Raw genomic sequence first — 21,239 nt, 5'->3', positions numbered from 1 at the left:
GTTATGAAGGATAACAACTGGATGGAGCTATACTGAGTCCCAAAGACCCAGCAGCAGCTGAAGGAAGATGGCACATAAATAAATTTAAAGGAGCTCAGTGTCTCAAAGTGATATGTCTGGAACATATAATCTGGGATGCTGCTTTCAGTCTTGCTGGCTGGGACTGATACAATCAGCTCCACTTGTAGTCCAACAACATCTGGAGGGAGGGCACCACATTGGGAAACAGTGTTCTAAGCCCAAACACATAGAAGCACATTTGGGCAAGCAAATCCATCCCTTGATGCTCTCTTTTCTCCTCCCTGCATTCTACAGTTGGTTTCTTCTGTCAAAATTAAGTTGTAAGCTTTTGCCTGTTCTTGCTAAAAACAAACAGGTATGTTATTCTGTTGAGTACAGTGTGCAAAGGTGGTACAATATTTATTATAGTAAACAACAATAGATGGAATGTTTGTCTCATTGGATGCTGCCCTACTAATCCTATCAATATATATCAACAAAGATAAATACCTGTGTTAAACCAAAGTTTCCACAGAAGAGATCCAGAGAAGCAGTTTGAAGGGTGGAAGCTTGCAGCAGCTCTCCATGTAAAACTTTTCAACAGATCCCATATCTGTGCCTTTAAGAGGCATTTGACCGACAGGCAAGTGATAGGTAGCTTCATAAGAGACGGGGAGCAGTCATTGCTTCTTTATCCCAGAGTCCCAGATGTATAGCCTGGTATCTTTAGTTCCTGGAATTGGAGGGGTTTATTCAGCCTTCAATTGCTGTATTGTTTTGGGTAGGAGTTTCAAAACAGGAGGAATCCTTTTCCACTTGCTTGTTCCCGTTATTATCTTTTGACTGTAGGTGGCACTGCAGAGTGATCTTGTTTTCTTTTTTCTTTTTACAACTAGTCAAAATGGTTATGAGCTTTTAAATATATTTCTTAGCAAAGTAAAACACTTACCAATTAGGGTTCAGGACAGAGAGATCTAATATGGATTAACCAAAAGAGAGAAAAAAGAGAGAGTGTTTGTGTGTTATTTGGGATGTATGCAACCATTTCCCTGGGAAAACATTCACTTTCATAAAGAAATTGAAATTAAGTAGGCAGGGGTTTGTTGAAAGTTAATTTCAAATGCTGGACCCATAACCATAGTGTTATATTGAAAGGAACAAAGGACAGGCAGCAAGTAATGAAAGTCTACCCCCCTCCAAGGAACAGGTAAGGGCTTAACCACACTTCTCATTCTGCTGCTTCTCACCCCGCCCCACATCCCAGGGGAAACCACTCTTTAGCATTCAGTCAGAGCAAACAGTGATTTGGGTTTTCTCTGGATTGATGTTTGCCCTGAATTTTGCCCTGATTTAGCACTAAAGAGCAGGGTTTTTTGTGAGAAAGGAGTGGGGCAAGTAGAAAACCACTCAGACCCATTCTTCCTAGGCATGGGACAAGCGGAAGTAAGGACAAACCCCACCCCCTCATTGGCACTGGCTTTGCATTTACAGCAATGTCATGGCTTCTGTTCTCCCCACCCATAAATTTGTTCAGGCTTGTTTTCTTTCGCTGAAAATCTCAGATCAGGTTCCATTTTTAAAAAATAAAATAAAATAAAGCACATAGCCATTGCATTTGCAAAAGACAGGAAAGTCACGAATCCTGTGCATGCATGCATGCTCTGGCAAGAGTCCAGACATGCATTCCAATAGAAAGTAAGCAGCCTGTTGAATTAACTTGTTTAAGTGCCAGTAGCAAGGCCCATTCAAGTCTGTAGGATGCATTTCTGAGTTAAATGTACACAGGGGCTAATGGGAGGAAATCCCACAAACCAGTCCCTATACAGTGGTACATCTGGTTACGTACTTAATTCGTTCCGGAGGTCCATTCTTAACCTGAAACGGTTCTTAACCTGAAGCACCACTTTAGCTAATGGGGCCTCCCGCTGCTGCCACGCCGCCGCCGCCGCCGCATGATTTCTGTTTTCATCCTGAAGCAAAGTTCTTAACCCAAGGTACTATTTCTGGGTTAGCTGAGTCTGTAACCTGAAGCATATGTAACCTGAGGTACCACTGTATTTAGAACTTGCTACTAGAAGCCCCTGCCTCCAGCTGCTAGCCTTTTCCTAGTTCTCTCACTACATGACCATGTTCTACCTTCTTTGCCGGAGGCAGTATGCCTCTGAATATCAGTTTCTGGGATTCACAAGCGCAAAGAGTGCTCTCATAATCAGGTCCTGCTTGTGGGCTTCTGATGAGTGCATCTGGTTGGCCACTGTGAGAACAGGATGCTAGATTAGATGAGCCTTTGGCTCAACCCAGTACCAAGGGATGTTCTTATATGAGTTGCTTTGTTACCCAGTGTGAATATATGATCTAATTCCAGGTCTGGCTGCTCACAATCCGAGACTTGTTGGATTTTGGTATATATTGCAGCAGAGTGCAGAAATGAAAAAATCTGGGAGAACTGCTGGTTGAAAGACTCAAGGAACATTTGCATTAGGCATGGGAGGTTTCACTCTGGCAAATGCAGCAGAAAAGGGTGGATGTTTCTGTTTCAGTTAGGATAATTGATTGCACATCCTGGAAATCTGATATGCAGATCTCTCACAGTAGGAAAGTGGAACCTGAGAAAGAGATGATGGAGCCAGTAGCAGTAGTGGCTCAGTTCCTCAATGGTGATATACCTAAGCATATTGCTTATGCACGCTCTCTCTACCTAAGCTCTTACCTAAACTCTTATTTCCATATGGAGCTTGGAGATGGAGCAGAGACAAAGGTAGGGAAGCTTTTTATGTTGGGTTGCACCCCTTTGTGGGTAATCTTTTGGGAGCCTCTTAGCTGTGGTGGGTGGGGCTGAACACAAAGTGGGCAGAACCACCCCTTCTCTCTTTCCTTATCTCATATGAGGGTGAGCAGAGATCCCAATGACCAGCAAAGCCAGCTCATTCTGGTTTCGTCCCCACCCTCTCCCCTGATGATTTCTACAAAGTCAGCAATGAGACTACAAGGAAGAAGCCAACAGCCAAGACCACTCCTTGGACTAGTTGTAACTAAAGAGGCAGGCAGGTGGTGGTCAGCAGAGGGGAGACAAAGGCTGGTGGGGCAGTGCCCTGTTCACCCTAATGGAGCAGCATTCACTGGCGAGGAAAAAGAAACTTGCCTCTGCTTTGCTCAGTGCTCTGCCTAACACTTGCTCACTCAAACAATTGCTGCAATGCAGCAGTGGTGGCACCAGTATGTGGCACATGATCAGAACAATGCATGTGCATGCACAATGCCTGCTGGAGTACATGGGCTGGGATGGCTCTCTGCCTATTCAGTGATGGGCCATTCCAAGCAGTGCTGTTGGTGAGACACTGGGAGAAGACAACTCAAATCACTTACAGGCATGCATGGCACCGAAATCACTTACAGGCATGCATGGCACCGAATCAGGACAATGGGAATTGGGGGAGGGCAGGAGAGAGTACAGGAGCAGCACCTGAGAACAGGAATTGATACCTTTCACTCCCACCATAGCATCTGCTGCCTCACTTTGCTTAATGATAGGCCTGGCCCTGGCCCTGTGCTTAGTTTTGCACATACAGTACAATTGCATCATGCAGGGGTTTGGTTCCAAGGGTTCCACCTATATACAAAAACATGTATAGTCAAGCACGACCATCTCTAGCCTTTTGGAGATGGTGTGCTGAGCGGTCCTTGCAAGGAAAGCAAGGCTTAAAAGCTCTTTTCACACTGGGTAACCTAAGTGAACCTAGTACAAAAAGCTTTTAAGCTCTCTGCCTTGCCTGTCAGGTGAGGCCCGCTCAGCACACTAGCTCCAGAAGGCTCACAGAGGAACTCAAATGGTGACATGAGATCTCATGAGAGCTTTCACTGGTGCACCCCAAGAAAGACAGGTTTTTTCCCCCCAGAGAAAAAAAGAGCTCTTAAGCTCCCCTGCCTTGCTTGCATTTAACTTGCAGAATTTCAGCCAGCTGGCCTTCAACAAGGTGTGGTTGAAATTGTGCAAGTTAAATGTGTGTAAGATGTGGTTGTACTGTATGTATGTATGTATGTATGTATGTATGTATGTGTATTGTAATTAAATGTGAAAGGTACAGTCCTTATCTCCCTTCCTTGCAGTGGTGTAGCATTTGGGGGGGGGGGACACAGGGGCAGTTGCCCCAGGTGGAAAATTCTTAGGGGTACAAAATTTCAACACCCGTTGCTGCCTCAATACAACTGTGCTCTTCTGTCACTGGGCTCCTATGGAAATGGCTTCTCTGAGAGAAGAAGAAGAAGAAGAAGAAGAGTTTGGATTTGATATCCCGCCTTTCACTCCCCTTCAGGAGTCTCAAAGCGGCTAACATTCTCCTTTCCCTTCCTCCCCCACAACAAACACTCTGTGAGGTGAGTGGGGCTGAGAGACTTCAAAAAAGTGTGACTGGCCCAAGGTCACCCAGCAGCTGCATGTGGAGGAGCGGAGACACGAACCCGGTTCCCCAGATTACAAGACTACTGCTCTTAACCACTACACCACACTGGCTCTCAAGAGAACCAGGAGGTAACCTCTGCAGACAACAGATCAACTCTTCTTTTCTTATCTCTGCAGCTGCGATCTCCTGGGTGACACAGAGGCCATTACAAAGTTGGAGGCACACCCCTACTCCATCCGTTCCCCTCCCTCCCACCCCCCTTCATGTGGCTCCAGGCTCTGGCAACCCACACTATGCTATTGCTTCCTTGCATGTAGAAGGGAGGCGGGAAAATCATATTTGAGGATGATGGAAAGCTGGATGTAAGCGCCAAAAGTGGAAACTTCACCATATGGCTGGTTCTTTTCCTGAGGTTCAGACCTTGAGATAGAAGGTGGGGCTTGGGAGCTCAGGGGTGGTGTTTTAGAGATTAGGGAATGGATCTTGGTAGGGCAGGAAATGGAGTGCACTGAAGGCACCTAAGTCATTAGCAGCAGAGCCTGGTGGAAGGTAATGGACTGATAGGCAAAAAGCTCAAGGCAGCAGTTCCGTTCACACACAAACTTTCTGGAAGCCTAAGCTTTAAAACAGTGGCAAATGGATTGGTCCAGGGCAAAACTGCTTACTTACAGCACAATACTTGCTGGCTACAATGGCTATGCTCTATGTCCACAGCAAACTGAAAGCTGTTTCCTGGAAAGAGAATAGTGCTCAGGTCCTGCTTGTGGGCTTCCCAGAAGCATCTGGTTAGCCATTGTAAGAACAAAATCCTGGATTAGATGGGTATTTTGTTTAATCCAGCAGATTGTTCTTATGTTCAGACCTAGCCATGTCTGCTCAGAAGCAAGCTCTATTGCATTCAGTGGTGCTTACTCCCAGGTAAGAGATTAGAAATCCATTAAAATGACTGGCTAATCAAGAAAGTTTAAACAGCTGCAGAAGGCCTGTCATCACAAAGAGGTCTTCAAGAGACACCTGGAAGTCAATAGTGAGGATTCCTGCTGAATCTCTGCTTGAAGAGGAGCAAACTGTGTGTGACCAGTGACCTGAAATACCCAACTTCTAGTCAGGTCTTTGTAACAGAAGAAGGGACAGTTACTCTCTCTGGGAAACAGTCCTTGCCCTCCAACCCCAAACAAAGCGAGGTAACTTTTACATTTAATGCAATAGGCTTGCAAGCCTAGAACGTGTGCAGAATACATGCTTCCTCGGAAGTAATCGCTCCTTTGATTTTTGCTGGCATTTACTTCCTCGAGCATAAGAGGGCTGCACTGCAGCCACGCGTTTACTCAGGAGTAAGCTGCACTGAGTTAAGTGTTACTTAAGAAAAAAAAAGTGTGCATAGTACAGTATTGCAAGCCAGACCTTGTTGTTTGCCTTGATTCTCGCTGGCGCATTGTCTGGAGAGGCATCTTTGCACCTCAAGCGCGTTTCCCACCCGAATCTCCGCGCGCGCGCGCATACACTACACAATTTCTCATTCATATTCTTTCTCCTGGTTTGTATTTTTGAATCTGATCTAATATTACTCCCCACAGCACCAGTACACTTCTCAGATAAATAAGAGGGTGTCTTCCCTCTTATCTCTTGTCGGAGAGGGGACACTGGGTTCGAAATGGTCAATGGAAAAGCCGTGTGTCTGTCTGTGTTGTGTGTGTGATGTCTGTGTGATGCCTTTTGGAACGAATCCGGAAGCTTTTGGAGTGTGGGGGGAATTGACAGCCTGACCATTTCCAGCCTCCTCCGAAAGCTAATCAAGCCCCCCACTGTTTCTTTAATTTCCTTTACGTTCGTCCTTTTGCATTGCATAGGTGCGCCATCTGAGGGGGGCGGGAGGGGGGGGGGAGGGAGAGAGAGAGAGAGAGAGAGGGAGGGAGGGAACCTCCCCTCCTCTTTCCCCAGCAAGCCGTTCTCCTCTCTGCAAAAGGACACTAGTACCCGAGCCCAGCATCATTTAAGGAGTACTCGGCAGGGTAATGGCCGAGATTTCTGAATCCCCTTTCCGTCCCACTCAAAGCCCTTCCAAGAGCAGACAAAGTCGCCTGCGAAGGCGGGGGGGGGGGGCGGGGAGGCTCCGATTCTTTGTTGCGGGGGGGGGGGAGAATTACCTTGTAATTCCTCGCTAGCTCTTGCAACATCCTACAAATGGTTTACAAATGCAGACATCTCGCCCTCGCCCTCCCGAGCGAAAGGGGTGATTTTCTCCCCACCTTCCCATCAATGCAGGGCTTGAACCTTGTCAATTCAACTCAAGGGTCTGTGGATTGTTCCCTGGAAGAAATGGTGGCGTGAAACTGGCACGCTTCCCCGGCGCCCCCCTTTCTCCTTAAAGGTGGTGATGAGGAAGAGATTTTGCAGGGAATTTTATTCTCATCAAATCAAGCTAATGCAAGCTGGATTGGAGGGTTTTCCTTCCCCGCACGATGCGGAAAGCGCTGGGAAGTTAACGAACCTTTCAGTGGCCCATCCAGACTTGAGTCCCCCTCCTCAATCTTCCCAACCCCCAGTATTTAGTGTTTGTTTTAAAGGTAAGAGACCATTAAAACTAAATCCCCAGCGATGTAGCGGTGATTAATCACCTGGAATTTAAAAGAATAATTCCCTGGGGAGCTTCAGCTGTTAATCCTGAAAAGCTTGATCCAAGATAGGCATAAAAAAAAAGACCGAGGAAGAAGAGAAGGGAGGGTGGAAAAGGGGGAGAGAGAAAGAGATAGCCAGTTCTCTCCCCAAGCTACGGTGTGAGTTGGTTTAGCCCAGCTGCAGCAGCTGGGAGGAGAGAGAAAAAAAGCTCTCTGTGCATTCGGATCTTTTTTTTCTTTATGAGCAAATATGTATGTATGTATATATGTATATAAGATTAAATAAGCGCCATCCTGACCCCCCCTTTAAAAGAAGCCTCCCTTTCCTCCTATCCTAATTATCCCATTGAGCAAAGGAAGGGGGGGTTAAGACGAAAATTTCAAACCAATCACCCATCTCTCTCTTCTCCTCCCCCCTTTCCTCCTCTTCCACCTCCTCCTCCTCCTCCTCCCCGTCTTCCCTCCTCCTCCAAGCAAATCAACCCCCCAACCCCTCTTTGACATGCAACCCTCTTTCGGTTGGGACAAGCCGGCATGCCACTGCAGCTTTAAACGGAATTGGGGAAAATTGGGGATTTTTGCTCTCATGACGGTGGAGGTGAGCTACTGGAGCCGGATTCTTCTGCTTTCGGTGGGGGTTTTGGCAACATCAGCCGCCGGTAAGTGGGACCAGAGGAGGGTGGCTAAGTTTGGGAAGACCTTTCGAGGTGTGGGTGGCGGGTGACTTTGGGCTGAGGCTGGGGGTTCCCCCAGTCCATGGAGCCACCTAAATTCTCATGCATTTTTCAGCTGTGTGTGTCGGGGCGGGGGGGGGGGTAACCTCAGTGCTTAAGGAAAGCCTTCCTAGGATCTCTGCTTTGCAGTTGTTGTTTTTACAGCAGGATGTTAAAGTTTGCAGGGATCTGGTTGTGAGAGCAACGCTCCTCCAAGGGAGATTTGCTTTTGGGGGTGGATGGGTGGGTGAGATGGGACGGAAATGGACAACTCCTCTTTTCAGAATGTCAAATAAGCCTACAAACCCCCCCCCCCGCCCCTTGCAAGGCAGGGTGATAGCTCCATCAAGGTGGGTAATTGAACATGTTTCATGGCTTTTTCCACCCGCCACCCCTCTTGATGATCCCTCGCCAAATGTTGTGTCTGTAAACCTGTAGTTCTTGAATGATGATAGAACCACTGTGTGACACATCACACCTCCTCTCCCCACATTATAAGGACAGAAGGGTTAAGGATGGGCTCCTTCCTATTTTGGCCCTGGTATTTTTGATAACCCAGTCTACCAGAAGAGGTAAAAGAGTAGTCTGATATCACAAATGCCCCCCTTTTCCATCCTAGCCCCTGACTGCTTCTCCTGTAAGTGCCCTTGCTGCAGAAACCAAGCAAAGAAATCTATTGCTGAAGTTTCATTTCTTGATGGAGTGGGATTGAGGGAAGGAAGAAGTGGTGGTCAGTTTTCTTCCCTAAGAGGGCTTCCCTAAAATTTTCTGTTACTGTCTGGAATAATGAGGATGTCTTCATAGATGGCTGCTTTTGGCACTCTTCCCTACCAGAATCATGAAGGTATTCCTCCCTTCTCTCCCCCCACCCTACTTTTTAAAGTGGTGGGCCACAATCCTAAACATACCTTACAAGGGTGAACATAATGAGGATTACTTCTGCAGAAAGAAAAAATAACAATGTAGGATTGCTCTGTGGATAGATTTATATGGTTGGTCAACTTTGTGGTTGTAATTGAAATTCAGCACCGAGGTCTTTCCATAGGGAGAGTCTCTCGGAGAGGACATTGGCTGACAATTAACTGTTTGTCTGAGAGTATCTTTTGGAAACTCATATATGGATGGGGGTTGAGATGGAGGGGGTGCAGAGAGAGTCAACTAACTGAGTACGGGTAGAATATTCCTTTTCACTTGCTGCAGGCACTTTTTCTTCTTTGCAAAACCTTTGTGGGTCTGTGATGGTGAAAGGGAAGAAAGCAGTCAGATCTGGTTTATCCTACAAGTGGGACATTGGTTAGCCATGGCTGATGGATTGTCATATGGGTCTACTATTCTCCTCCCTTGATCTCCATTGTTTCTTCGCACTGGCTATTTCCAGTTTTAACTTCTGTGATCACTTGATGTTCCCAATTTTGCCTATTCATGTGCCTTTTTAATTTATTTATAAATGGATGCTTGCTTTGAAGTCAAACAATACTTTGGATTGTGTCCAGAGGTACAGTCTGTACTACTGTCTCTTGGTTCTCCCTTATGCTCTCCTGCCACCTCCTCAGTCCGTGGTCTCCGTGGACTTCAGTGAGTTTCAGTTGGGTTCCTTAAATCCACACCTATTGAATCCACCGGTCTGGTATTTTTAAAAGAAAAAAAAAATCTATCCTAGATTTTAGGAAGAAAAATGATATTCCTTCCCCAAGGGAACAAGTTATTACTGCCTAAATAGATATATAAATGAACACAGCGATTATTTCATGCTTGCTCCCTTGCTCCTTTGTTGCACAGATGTTACTGTTGCCATCAAACTGTTGGCATTTTTCAAGGCTGCGGTGTGATGCCGGCTGGTTAGTCAAAGGATTAGGCACTATAATGGAGCAAAATTGGAACCTCAGTGGTTTGACATCTACCTGGTTCTTTTTCCATGGAAAAAGGTGCTTTATTAGAGAGTAATGACCAGGAGTGCCCAAAGTGTGGCACTACAGTTGTGTGAATAAAACTACCAGGAAGTAGTTGTAGCCTGTATTAAATATATAAATTCAGTTGTGTATCTAAACCCACCCACCTTACTAGTGTTGCGTTAACCTTCTTCTAATTATTGAAACCTGTCAATATTTTGAATTGCTTTTGGAGTTTTGTAAATGTGCATTACAAAAAAAGGGGCAAATACACCAATTCTCTCTGCAGATGTTAATGGCTGGAGGTGATCATGAGTACAGCCAAATCCTGAGATGCATAGATAGCTTATTCTATGTAAGGTTACCTCTGATTTGGATTGTCTGTCAAAATAGCTTGCTTCTTTTGCATACAGATATTTTGGAATAAAGCATTCAAGGGGGGAAAATACAGTTACAAGCTGTAAGAAGGGACAGAGTTTTCCTAGGGTTGAAATTTTTCATTTTAACCTAATACTCTGCTCTAAAACAGGATATTCTATACCTAATTTATTTGTGTCTTTCCAGTCTTTACTTGCAAATCAATACAGGAGAAAATGATAGCATATTTCATTGCTTCTGACAGGGTGTAGTCCACAGGAAACTGCATTTATGAACTTATCCTGTTATCAAAACAACCCTGTGAGGTAGGCTAGGCTGAGAGTATAGCAACTCAACCAGAGTCACACAGGGAGTTTCATACCTGAGTATGGATTTGAACCCAACTCTTGATGGTTCTTATCCAAACATTCTGTCCGTCACACCAGGCTACCCTCTTTCAACCCAAGGATACGTGAAAGGCTGGTGAGTTGCATATGGCTCCGTGGGCTTCAAAAGCATGGGGCCATGCTCTCCCACCATATACATCCAGCCCTTCAGGGTGGTGGGAATGTTGCTAGTTTCTATAAAGGTCACTTGCTGGATTCTACTCCTTGGTCATGCTACAGAGCAATGGAGTAACTGAACTTTGGGATATGCAGGTACGGAAAGATTTACTTCTCAAACCAAGGCAGATGTATTGGGCCAGTGGCACATCTAGTCTAGCATCCTGTTCTCACAGTGGCCAGCAAGGTGACTGTGGGTAACCTGCAGACCAGGACCTGGTTGAAAGGGTGAGGAAAACCTGCCTAATGTAATTCTGCCAGAAGCCCCTAATGCCTAATATACCACCATAGAATTGCAGAGCTGAAAGGAACCCTAAGGATCATCAAGTCCAACTCCATGTAATTGCAGGAATATGAGCTGTCCCATACATGGATTGAACCTGCAACTTTAGCATTATCAGCACCACACTCTAACCAACTGAGCTATCCAGGCTGGATTGTATCCTTACATGTTTCTATTAGCCTTTCAGATTGTAGGACTATTTAAAATTTTGTTATGTCTTCTAATTGTTAATGAAATATCTTACATAAACTTCCTGATGCTGTGAGCCACTTTGAGCATGGTTTACCATGGAAAAGCAAGATACAAGTAAACAATGATGGTGGGTATTTTGTTAGTCTCATCATAATTCTTTTCAGCCGTTACTCGTGAATTCTGCTTTTCCCATACAGACCATTGTCGTGTGTTGTGGCTTTGAAGTGGGTATTTCGTTTTTGTTTTTATCAAATTATGCAAATAATATGCTGGTTTCAATCTGTGCATAAGGGATATGAGAGAGCTGACTGATTGGGGAAACGTGTCTTTAGTCTGATACATCTTAGATCCATGCATGATTGAAACAAATTATTTACATGATTCAGGGATAAATCTGAAGTAGAAAGGAGGAGTCAAGAAAAGAGCTCCTGAATAATTAGGGGTGTTGGAGTCATCTTTCTTACCAGTTGTCTAAATCATCATTTGGCCACAACACAGTTGGTGATGAGACCAGAATTTGCAGAGATCCTGATAGCAGGTCCTGTTGTTTCAGTTTTAACAACTGCTTGATAATTTAACAGCACATTGGATATAAGGAAGCAGGACCAACTAAAGGGGGGTGGTGAGACATTTGGCCTGGACATCAAGTGCAAAGGGAATGGCAATGAAACAGCCCAATTTGTACTTTGTATGTGTGTGCCTGTGCATGTGTGTGTTTAATTGTAGTTTTCATTTGATTCTCTGTTGTTTTTCTTTTGTGTTACCTGTTTTTGTGTTGTTGAATTATATATATATATATATATAAAATGCACTTCTTGATCTTTTGGCATTCGATAAGCTTACTGCCTTTCATTTACTTATATCTGGCCAAAATGTGGCACACACTCTCAGTTTAGAGCAGCAAATTTAAACAAATAAGAGATGTGATTTGGAGATAGATCAATATGCTAACCAATGCAGATTTTGTCATATTACAAGAGGTCAATTAATATTCATGAACATTTTAAAATACATCCATTCTGATGGCACAAGATTAGACCATGATAATTGTGTCCTCTCTGATCAGCTGATTATATAAACCAGTGGTTCCCAATTAGCTAATTACTGAGGAACCCCTATTTTTCAAAAGCTAAGCCACGGACCCCATACTTTTGAAAATTTTGATAACTCTATGGTAGTTACCTGAGCAAAGCAGTTTTCTGAAGAAAATGTGGGGTGGTCCCTAAAAAGCAAAGGGTTTTAGGTATACAGTGGTACCTTGGTTTGCAAACAGTCTGATTTGCATATGTTTTGGATTGCAAACACATCAGACCCAGAAGTGCGTGTCCCGGTTTGCAAACTTTTTTTTGGATTACAACCCATTTTTTTGGATTATGAACAAAAAAATTGGAGGCCCCATTGGCGAAAGCGCGCCTTGGGTTACAACCTGTTTTGGTTTACAAACGGACCTCCAGAATGGATTATGGTTGTAAACCAAGGTAAACGGTAAAGGGACCCCTGACCATTAGGTCCAGTCGTGACCAACTCTGGGGTTGCGGCGCTTATCTCACTTTATTGGCCGAGGGAGCTGGCGTACAGCTTCTGGGTCATGTGGCCAACATGACTAAGCCACTTCTGGCAAACCAGAGCAGCGCATGGAAACACTGTTTACCTTCCTGCCGGAGCGGTACCTATTTATCTACTTGCACTTTGATGTGCTTTCAAACTGCTAGGTTGGCAGGAGCAGGGACCAAGCAACGGGAGCTCACCCGCTGGGGATTAAATCCTGCGGGGATTAAAACCGCCGACCTTCTGATCGGCAAGTCCTAGCTGTGGTTTAACCCACAGCGCCACCTGCATCCCATGTAAGTACCACTGTACTAAAAAACAAACCGTAAAATTTGTGCTATTACCACAAATTGCCTATCCCCAGACAGTAGGAAAAACTTGTCTCCATTACTCCACTACAACTTAATTTTTAAAAAAACAATTATGTCCCTAACTTGCAAGTGTTCTATATGCAGAAGTCTTTTTACATGAAAGAGTATTCAAACATGCTATTCCTTACTTGTAATCTAAGATGGTACATCTTAGCAAAACTTTAGAAACATATGATTCTGCTAACTGAGGGATCTTGCACCTTCAAGTCATAAGTGATGGCTTCGTCAGGGATTGATAAAATATTGCTGAAGACTGAGTAGAAAACAGCTGGAATTTTGTAATGTTCGTATTATTATTATTATTAGTAGTAGTATGCTCAAAGTGGCTCACGACATCAGGAAGTTTATGTAAGATATTTCACTAACAATTAGAAGACATAACAAAATTTAAACAGTCCAACAAACTGAAAGGCTAATAGAAACATATCATAAATATAAGAATATAACCCAGCCTGGATTGTTCAGTTCGTTAGAGTGTGGTGCTGATAATGCTAAGGTTGAAGGTTCAGTCCCCATATGGGACAGGTATATATACCTGCATTACACGGGGTTGGACTAGATGATCCTCAGGGTTCCTTCCAGCTCTACAATTCTGAGGCCTCTTCCATCCCCCAGCTGAGCAGTTTAGCAAAGCCCCAGTGCTCCTCAACTCACACGTGAGCCCTGAGAGGCATCAGGACTTGCTCACTGTGTAGAGCTGGGCCATGTATTTCTGCTGCTGCTTCCTTCACTAAGGAAGGCCTGCCCTAGGGGAGGAAGAAGCAGCCGAAATAAATTCCAGTCATTGTGATATATCAGCATATACCAGCATTTAGCTGCTGATATATCACGATGTTGAAACGAAAGTGTCACCCAGCCTGAGCACTAAACTAAATCATCAGAGGGTGAGCTGTTGTGCTAATCATTGTGGCAATTTGCTTAGCTATTTCCTCTGTTGGGAACATGAAGCCCAAACTCATGAGGCAAGATTCAGTGAAAACCGTACTGGTAGAGTGCTCAAAGCTTGATAGTTGTTGAAAGCAATGAAAGTTCTTTTCAGTTAAAAAGTAGAGAGCAAGGGGAAGGAATCCCTTACATTTTTTTTTAACGATAAGCATGTGAACTGTTTGGAATCTCTTCCCCCACCCCTCCAATTGCAAGAGCGAGCCTTAAGAAACTGCATCAGAGTTTGTTCCCAATCCCAGCTCACTTGACATCCAGCAACTCTTTCACAAGTTTTTTCCCTGCAAGAAAGCAGGCTCTAATCATGAGCAGTGTCTGGATGATCTGTGGAAGGCTTTCAATGTGCAATTAACAAGGCCAGGGACCCCCAGTGGTCCCCAGGCCCCTAACTGGAACCACTGATATAAACAAACCACTACAAGAGTTTTTATGATGGTTAGAGGCCTTAAAAGCTGGACCTGGAGTTGGTGTTGGCTGTAAGCAAGTCTAATCTTCAGCTTCAAATGAATGTGGGAAACTTGGTTCCCAAACGCCTTGCGAGTCAAACATTTTGGCTCCTGAACGCATCAAACCTGGAAGTGAGTGTTCTGGTTTGTGAAAATTCTTTGGAACCTGAATGTCTGACACGGCTTCTGTGGCTTCCAATTGGCTGTAGGAGCTTCCTGCAGCCAATCAGAAGCCACATCTTAGTTTCTGAACGTTTTAGATGTCGAACAGACTTCCAGAATGGATTTCGTTTGACTTTCGAGGTACCACTGTATTAGACTTCACTTCGATGCAGGGTAAGGCCCGAGGCCCAGTCCTGATACCATGCCTTGTACAGATAAGGAAGAGAGGTAATGTTCAAACCATCTTGAGGGAGGAAGTTAAAAGTGATGGAGGAATATGAAGTCTGCTTTAAAGTGAAATATGTGGCCCTGTTTCTCAAGGGAAGAATTCAGGGTCCCCAATCCGCAGAATGAGCCCCCTCAAATGCATTGCACATGACCATCTAAAGAAGGAGGCCATTAGACCACCAAAGGTCTAAAATGGCCTGCCTGAGCCGCTTTATTGCAACTGTGAATGCAGCTTCTTCTGTCTCTAAAGGAAAGAACTATTTCTTCATATAAATAGCCAAGGTACCTTTTGAAAATAGTCAGTGTAAATATATTTCCTTTTTTAACCTGGTATTTCTACCAGCAGTGATTCTGTGATTTGATTTCTTCCTCAGGTTTCTGATTTATTGTGCTCGGTGTCCTCTTTGACATGTAGGGCAACACGATTGCCGGCATGACCTACTCTCTTTTATGTAGAGATTTTATATCCAGAGATAACTGCATCGCATTGATTATCGCCATTCCACCAGGCATCTTACATTCCCACTATATCAGCAGGTGCTCTTAAGTCACCCATCTTGGCTTTGAAGATTCTGGTATGAAATGTGTTTCCCCTTTCATCTGGAATCTTCCTTTCCTTTTGCTCTCCCTCCCGCCACCTGCTCTTTTCTCAAGGGTAGGGGTCAGCTACTGCAGGCCCCTGTCAGTGCACCTCCATTATCTCCTCACTGCCCACCCAGAGGTGGATGAAATAAAAGAAAAGAAAAAAGGCTGTGGTGCTTGCGGCAATAGGATCTGGCAGCAGCTGTTTGGATTGGGTGGGGTTGCAGCCCTGGCCTTCCGTTTCTTATTCCAGGCTTCACCAACCATGTGCCCTCCAGATGTTTTGGAGTAGAACTCCCACCAGCCCTGGCCAACACAGTTGATAAGAGTTGTTGTCCCAAACATCTGGAGGGTGCCAGGTTGGTGAAGACTCCATTCTCAAAACTGTTTGCTAGGGAACCTGATTGATGACCATAGTTTCTAAGACTTCGGAGCACATCCAGCATCAGCACGCAGCTTCCAGGATGCTGTGAGATATTAAAATGGCCAATAAGCTATTGCTGCCACCAAATTAGCTTAGGAGGTGTTTCACCAGAGTGCCTTTGGCCAAGGGCCCCCTCAGGCCTGGATGGATTTAGGGACTGGTATGACCAGGAAATCAGCCCTGAGTGTTCACTGGAAGGACAGATCCTGAAACTGAGGCTCCAATACTTTGGCCACCTCATGAGAAGAGAAGACTCCCTGGAAAAGACCCTGATGTTGGGAAAGATTGAGGGCACAAGGAGAAGGGGTGACAGAGGATGAGATGGTTGGACCGTGTTCTCAAAGCTACCAGCATGAGTTTGACCAAACTGCAGGAGGCAGTGGAAGACAGAAGTGCCTGGCGTGCTCTGGTCCAGGGGTCACGAAGAGTCAGACACAACTAAACGACTAAACAATGACCAGGCTAGGAAAGATGAGTGTTCATCCCAGTAGAGGTCATCCCCAAATAGTCTCCTTATGAGGAAATGGTGGGTGGAAAACCATTCTCCTTATGTTGGGACAGGAAAGAGATTCCCTAAGACCTAATAGGTGACCCTGGTTTTTTTTTTTTTTTGTGTGTGTGTGTGTGTCTGTGTTTTAAAAAGGGCCATAGTTCAGTTGGTAAAGCAGCAATTTTGAAAGTAAGAGGTTCCTTGGTATCTCCCGTTAAAAGTATCAGCTGATTACAGTCAATTATTATTGCTTCATTTTTTTTATTAAAAAAGAATATTCAAAATGGCTGATAAGAAAAACACGACTGATTGACCACTGTGAAAGACCTTTGCCTGAAATCTTTCAAAGCTACCAGTAGTACACAATACTGGGATGGGCCAATGTTTTGACTTGGTAAAAGAGACAGAAATACTTTTGGAAAGCAAATAAATATATTTGGAGGGAAGGTATGACACAGTCCTATATGGTCTGCATGTGACTAGGCTCACTTACTAGAGCTATCTTGTGCTAGAACTAATGAACATTTCTGCTCCTTTGGTGTTGTGATTTTATTTTATTCCTACTCCTTGCTTATACTCTGAATTAGTTCACTTAATCTGTAATAAGGTTGAAAGTGCAGTGTCCTACTCTTGGGGGGGGGGTAAACTGGCTGACCTTCCCATTAATTCCAGTGCTAAGATTAGAATCTGGGGGTGGAAAAGAAGTATACAGATGTCCCAGTTGCTGAATGCTAAGATTGAGAGGGGAAAGAAAGCCAACTGAGGTTCAGATCCACTCTGAACATCTTGAAACAAGTAGAACTTGCCTCTTGGTAGACTGTAAAAGCATGAGAATTGCCTCAGTAGCTTTTCTAGTTCAGCATTTTGTTTCCAAGAGGTAGCATACATTTGCCTCTTTGGGGTTATAAGCAAGATGTGAAGGTGATAGCATTCCCTCATTATTTGTGCCCAGAGTATGAGATGTAGGTGTTCTACCTCTGTATTTGAAGGCTTAACTTTGCTTCAATGGCCAATGGCAATGGATAGGTTATCCTCCATGAAGTGGTTCACTCTTTTTTTATTACAACACCCTGTGGCATCACAACAGTGTTATGCCCTGGGTTAATTCTGTGTGTGTCAGGTACCATTTTAGTTTATGAAACAGTGCAACTCAAGAGCATCTCAAAAAGGGCTGTGGTGGAACCTGCTGTTCTAAATTGGGATTTGGGAAATGTCGAGGAAAGTCTTCCCTAGCCTTTCCAATCCCCACACCAGTACATGGCAAGTAAACACTGGGAGTTTGGGGGTAAATAAATCTGTTCCACAGAAAGTTGTAGTGAAGATATACACAGTTTAATTTCCAGACTATGCCCCTACAGTTTATTTTATATCTCTGTGTTAAAATAAGGGGACTCTTCCCCCCCATCCCCCCCTCCCGAGCTCAGGTTTGGGAATTCATTGTCACATTAGTACCACAAAGGCTGGATTATTAATATTTTAAATAATAGCAGAAATAGCAATAGCAGTGGCAAATGCCACTGTCCAAACAGCATACCTTGGTATTTGATTCTTCTGGTGGTCAGGCTCACACATCCTGGTGTTTCAGTAGTACAAACCTCGTCAAGGGACACCCTGGTCTCAGGATTGTTCAGTCTGCCTGCTGAGCTTTTTCTGCAGAGCCACTGATGGGAAGGAAGGAAGGCGAGAGGTAACCTTGTGTTGCCGTCTTCCAGTTGTCTGGGAGGTTCTGTCAGAAGGAGACACGTATCAAAATGGGTGCATGGAATATGATCCAGGCACTCTGCCATGGGATCTCGGTCATTCATGTTCACTGTCAGGTTGATTCACTGTTGAGAGTATCACTAAGCAATTTGCCAGGATGATGTCCCCCTCTTCTCTTCCCTCCCTCTATCTTGCATCGAGCTCTTTCTTACAGTCATTGGTTTAGACGCTCTAAAGGAGCCTGACATTTGATGGGGCTCCTCCTCAGCCATTATTTATCAATTAATTAAAACAATTGATTAAATGGCTAATTAAAGGAGCCAGTGTTGTATAGTTTTCAGCCATGAAATTCTCTGGGTGACCTTGGGCCGGTCACTTTCTATTCTACCTCACAGAGTTGCTGTGAAAGTTAAAATAGGGGAGGCAGGAGAGCCATGTACATCACATTAAACTTCTCAGAGGAAAAGTGGGGTGCAACCGTCATGATTGATATATCACAACAAGTTGTGACAATCTATCTCTTATGCACAGGAGGGCTCATATTCAGGGTTTCTGTTCAGCAGTGCTCTTTCAAGATACAGTGGTACCTCACATTAAGAACTTAATTCGTTCTGGAGGTCCGTTCTTAATCTGAAACTGTTCTTAACCTGAGGTACCACTTTAGCTAATGGGGCCTCCTGCTGCCGCCGTGCGATTTCTGTTCTCATCCTGAAGCAAAGTTCTTAACCCGAGGTACTATTTCTGGGTTAGCGGAGTCTGTAACCTCAAGCATCTGTAATCCAAGCTAGCACTGTAATTGAAATAGAGAGCCAATGTGGTGCCCTCCAGAGGTTGTTAGACTACATCTCTCATCAATCATGGCTATTGGCTTTCCAGCTGGAGCTCATGGGAATTGAAGTCCACAAACATATTGAGAGTGCCACATTTGCTATACCTGCTAGACAAGGCATCCCCAACCTTTGGCCCCCCAGATGTTTTGGACTACAATTCCCATCATCCCTGACCTGGTCCTGTTAGCTAGGGATCATGGGAGTTGTAGGCCAAAACATCTGGAAGGCCGCAGTTTGGGGGTGCCTGTGCTAGACTGCAAAGAGTTCAATCAAGGCATTCCACCCTCCACTACTTTTCTTTCCCATCTGATGCTCAGCATTCTGTGGATTGGTTTTTTGTTAGTTTGTTTGTTGGGGTTTATTTGTAGACTTAAACAGACCTTTATTTCAGCAGACCTTGAAGTCTCCCTGAGTATGCTGGATTCTTGTTCTGCAGTTACTCTGTTTTGGGTTCACATTCTGTTGACACTCACCACCTGAGTCTGCAGTTAGAAGGAATGATAAGTGGGTGAGAAATTGGATCCTCAAAGGCGTGGTGGTTTCAGAGAAGAATAAAATATAAATGGAAGCCTGTCCTGCAGTCACACTCCGGTGTGAAAAGTAATGGAGCTCTGGGTGGAGCTGTGCAAATGAAAGGTCAGGGCTATGCAAATCTCATGTGTTATATTTCTTAGCTCTTAAGGTGTTGTTGTTGGGGTTTTGTTGGGTTTTATTCCCTATACTGGAGAACCTTGAAGGAAAGTGATTTTTCACAGTCTTATTTTGTGTCGTATAAGACAGTACGGGAAACGAATACCTTTTTCTAAATGTTGTGCCAAAATTGATCCAAAAACGGATGTCCTCTCTTGAGGAAGTTTTGCAACTCCATACCCAGCACTAAATGAAAAGTATCTGCATTTAAAGATTTGTACAAAGTCTTAGGTGTGTGATAATGCCAGCCAAGCCATTGTTTCATGCATCACAGCACAGAGCATCCGTTGAATTGCTGTGTCTCTTAAAAGGCTTTCTAGAAAACATGATAGTAATGCCTCCCCGCTCCCCGCACCCCCCCCCGCCCTGCAAGACCCTTTGTCACACCTTTGCTTAAATCAGCCATTTATATCCAGGCAGGGAGAAGAGGGTTCCTTGGCTGAAATTAAAGCCTAGGCTGCTACTTTTGACCGAACATAGCTTGTGCGCCTTTAAAAACTGTCAGTTCAAGGGCAGTTCTGGACAAAAAAAAAATAATTCCGATTACTTCAGTTGTTTCCTGAGAAACTCTTTACCAGTTGATGTAATATTAAACACACAGAAGATTGTGCTGGATTCATTGGTGGATGAATTATGGTCTTGGGCTGATTTATTACGCCTTACATAGCCAGCACCCACAAACATAGGTTTAGGGGGCTGGTGTCACAAAGTGGAATGAGAGGCTTTTGAGCAAATGTGAGAACTCTCAGTCTTGGATTTAGAGAAGTTCAAAGCATGTGCAAAGACTGTTTCCTGTAGTGAAAAACAGCTGTAACCAGTACCAGAAAATCTGGTCATCTTGTGGTCAATAAGATTGCATACAAACAAACAAATATACCTTCCTCCAGGACCAAGTGTGCGTTTTTCCATTGTGCTTCCTCCTGCTCTCACTCTTCTATCCTTGGCTCAGATGACAGTGCAGGCATTTATGCTCACCTCCATAAGTCTCTTGGCTATTTTTAGCTCCCCCTAGGTGCTGGACATGTTTTTATTTCAAACATTTATTTGGTGTGATCATTGATATTATTTGAAGCCAGCACATTTTTTAAAAGACTTGAAACATTGCTCTTGATGGAGCAGAGGGGGTTTGGAAGGGGTTTCATGATTGTGGTCTGCACATTTCCGGGGGAGGGGCAGTTTTGTGTTCCCCACAAGGGCCAGACAATTGGTGTTCTGAACATTTGGCTTCTCCTGGCAACAGGAAAAAGCAGTTACTCCTGAGCTCAATTCAGTCTGGAAGTTTGTATGTACATCCCAGGTGTGGTGACTGTGGCTCTTCAGTGACGTCTCTGCTTAAGCGGTGAACGACTTAAAAAGTTCAGGACTTTTCATTCAAAGGAATAGCAGCATGAGCAACTCCTATAGAATGTGGATATTAGGACTTGATTTTTGGTGGAAATTCTCAGCTCCTGATGTGGGAACAAGCAATGGGATTTCCTGAAGAGGTTCAGCAGTTCTCTTTTCACCCACCCACCCACACAGAGTTTAGATTTTAAAATACCAAACTGGCTTCCTGTTGTGTTGTTGCCTCTTCTGTCTTTGTTGACTAGATAAAACACGATTCTCTCTCTCTCCCCCCCCCCAATATCCTTGTAAATACTTGACTAGCACTGGCCATGTAGAAGAGTGCTATGGCTGTTGGACTCTCTGTCTTCAGGGAGTCATTTCCATTGTGATTTGTGTGCTGAATTACCCCTGCTTATTTGCCATGGAATCCCAGTGCAACAACAGTAAATTCTAAGTGATGTTCAAGGGTGCATGTTGAATTTGT

The 21,239-nt window shown here is 44.4% G+C and overlaps 1 protein-coding gene and 1 long non-coding RNA gene across 4 annotated transcripts in view; one reads left to right on the top strand and one right to left on the bottom strand.

Annotated features, from left to right (window-relative positions):
• Positions 1–17: 17 nt before the first annotated feature.
• LOC309347259 lies at positions 18–19,941 on the bottom strand. Its single transcript, XR_014158888.1, has 4 exons — positions 19,817–19,941; positions 19,120–19,221; positions 17,743–17,934; positions 18–733 (listed from the first exon to the last, which is right to left on the bottom strand). It is a non-coding gene; the product is annotated as an uncharacterized lncRNA (long non-coding RNA).
• CSMD2 (CUB and Sushi multiple domains 2) overlaps positions 7,257–21,239 on the top strand; it is a 506,434-nt gene continuing 492,451 nt past the window's right edge. For 2 of the 3 annotated variants that reach the window (XM_081871629.1, XM_081871627.1), the window contains exon 1: positions 7,257–7,677. In XM_081871629.1, coding sequence (XP_081727755.1) covers positions 7,521–7,677 — 157 coding nt within the window. In that variant the 5' untranslated portion in view covers positions 7,257–7,520. The remainder of the gene's footprint in view (positions 7,678–21,239) is intronic. The other variant, XM_081871630.1, reaches the window with a different exon arrangement.

Source organism: Podarcis erhardii (assembly GCF_964252035.2).
Source record: "Podarcis erhardii genome assembly, chromosome: 7".
NCBI lineage: Eukaryota > Metazoa > Chordata > Lepidosauria > Squamata > Lacertidae > Podarcis > Podarcis erhardii.
The sequence above is the reverse complement of the archived record's forward strand: the minus strand, read 5'-3'. Positions and strand labels throughout refer to the sequence as shown.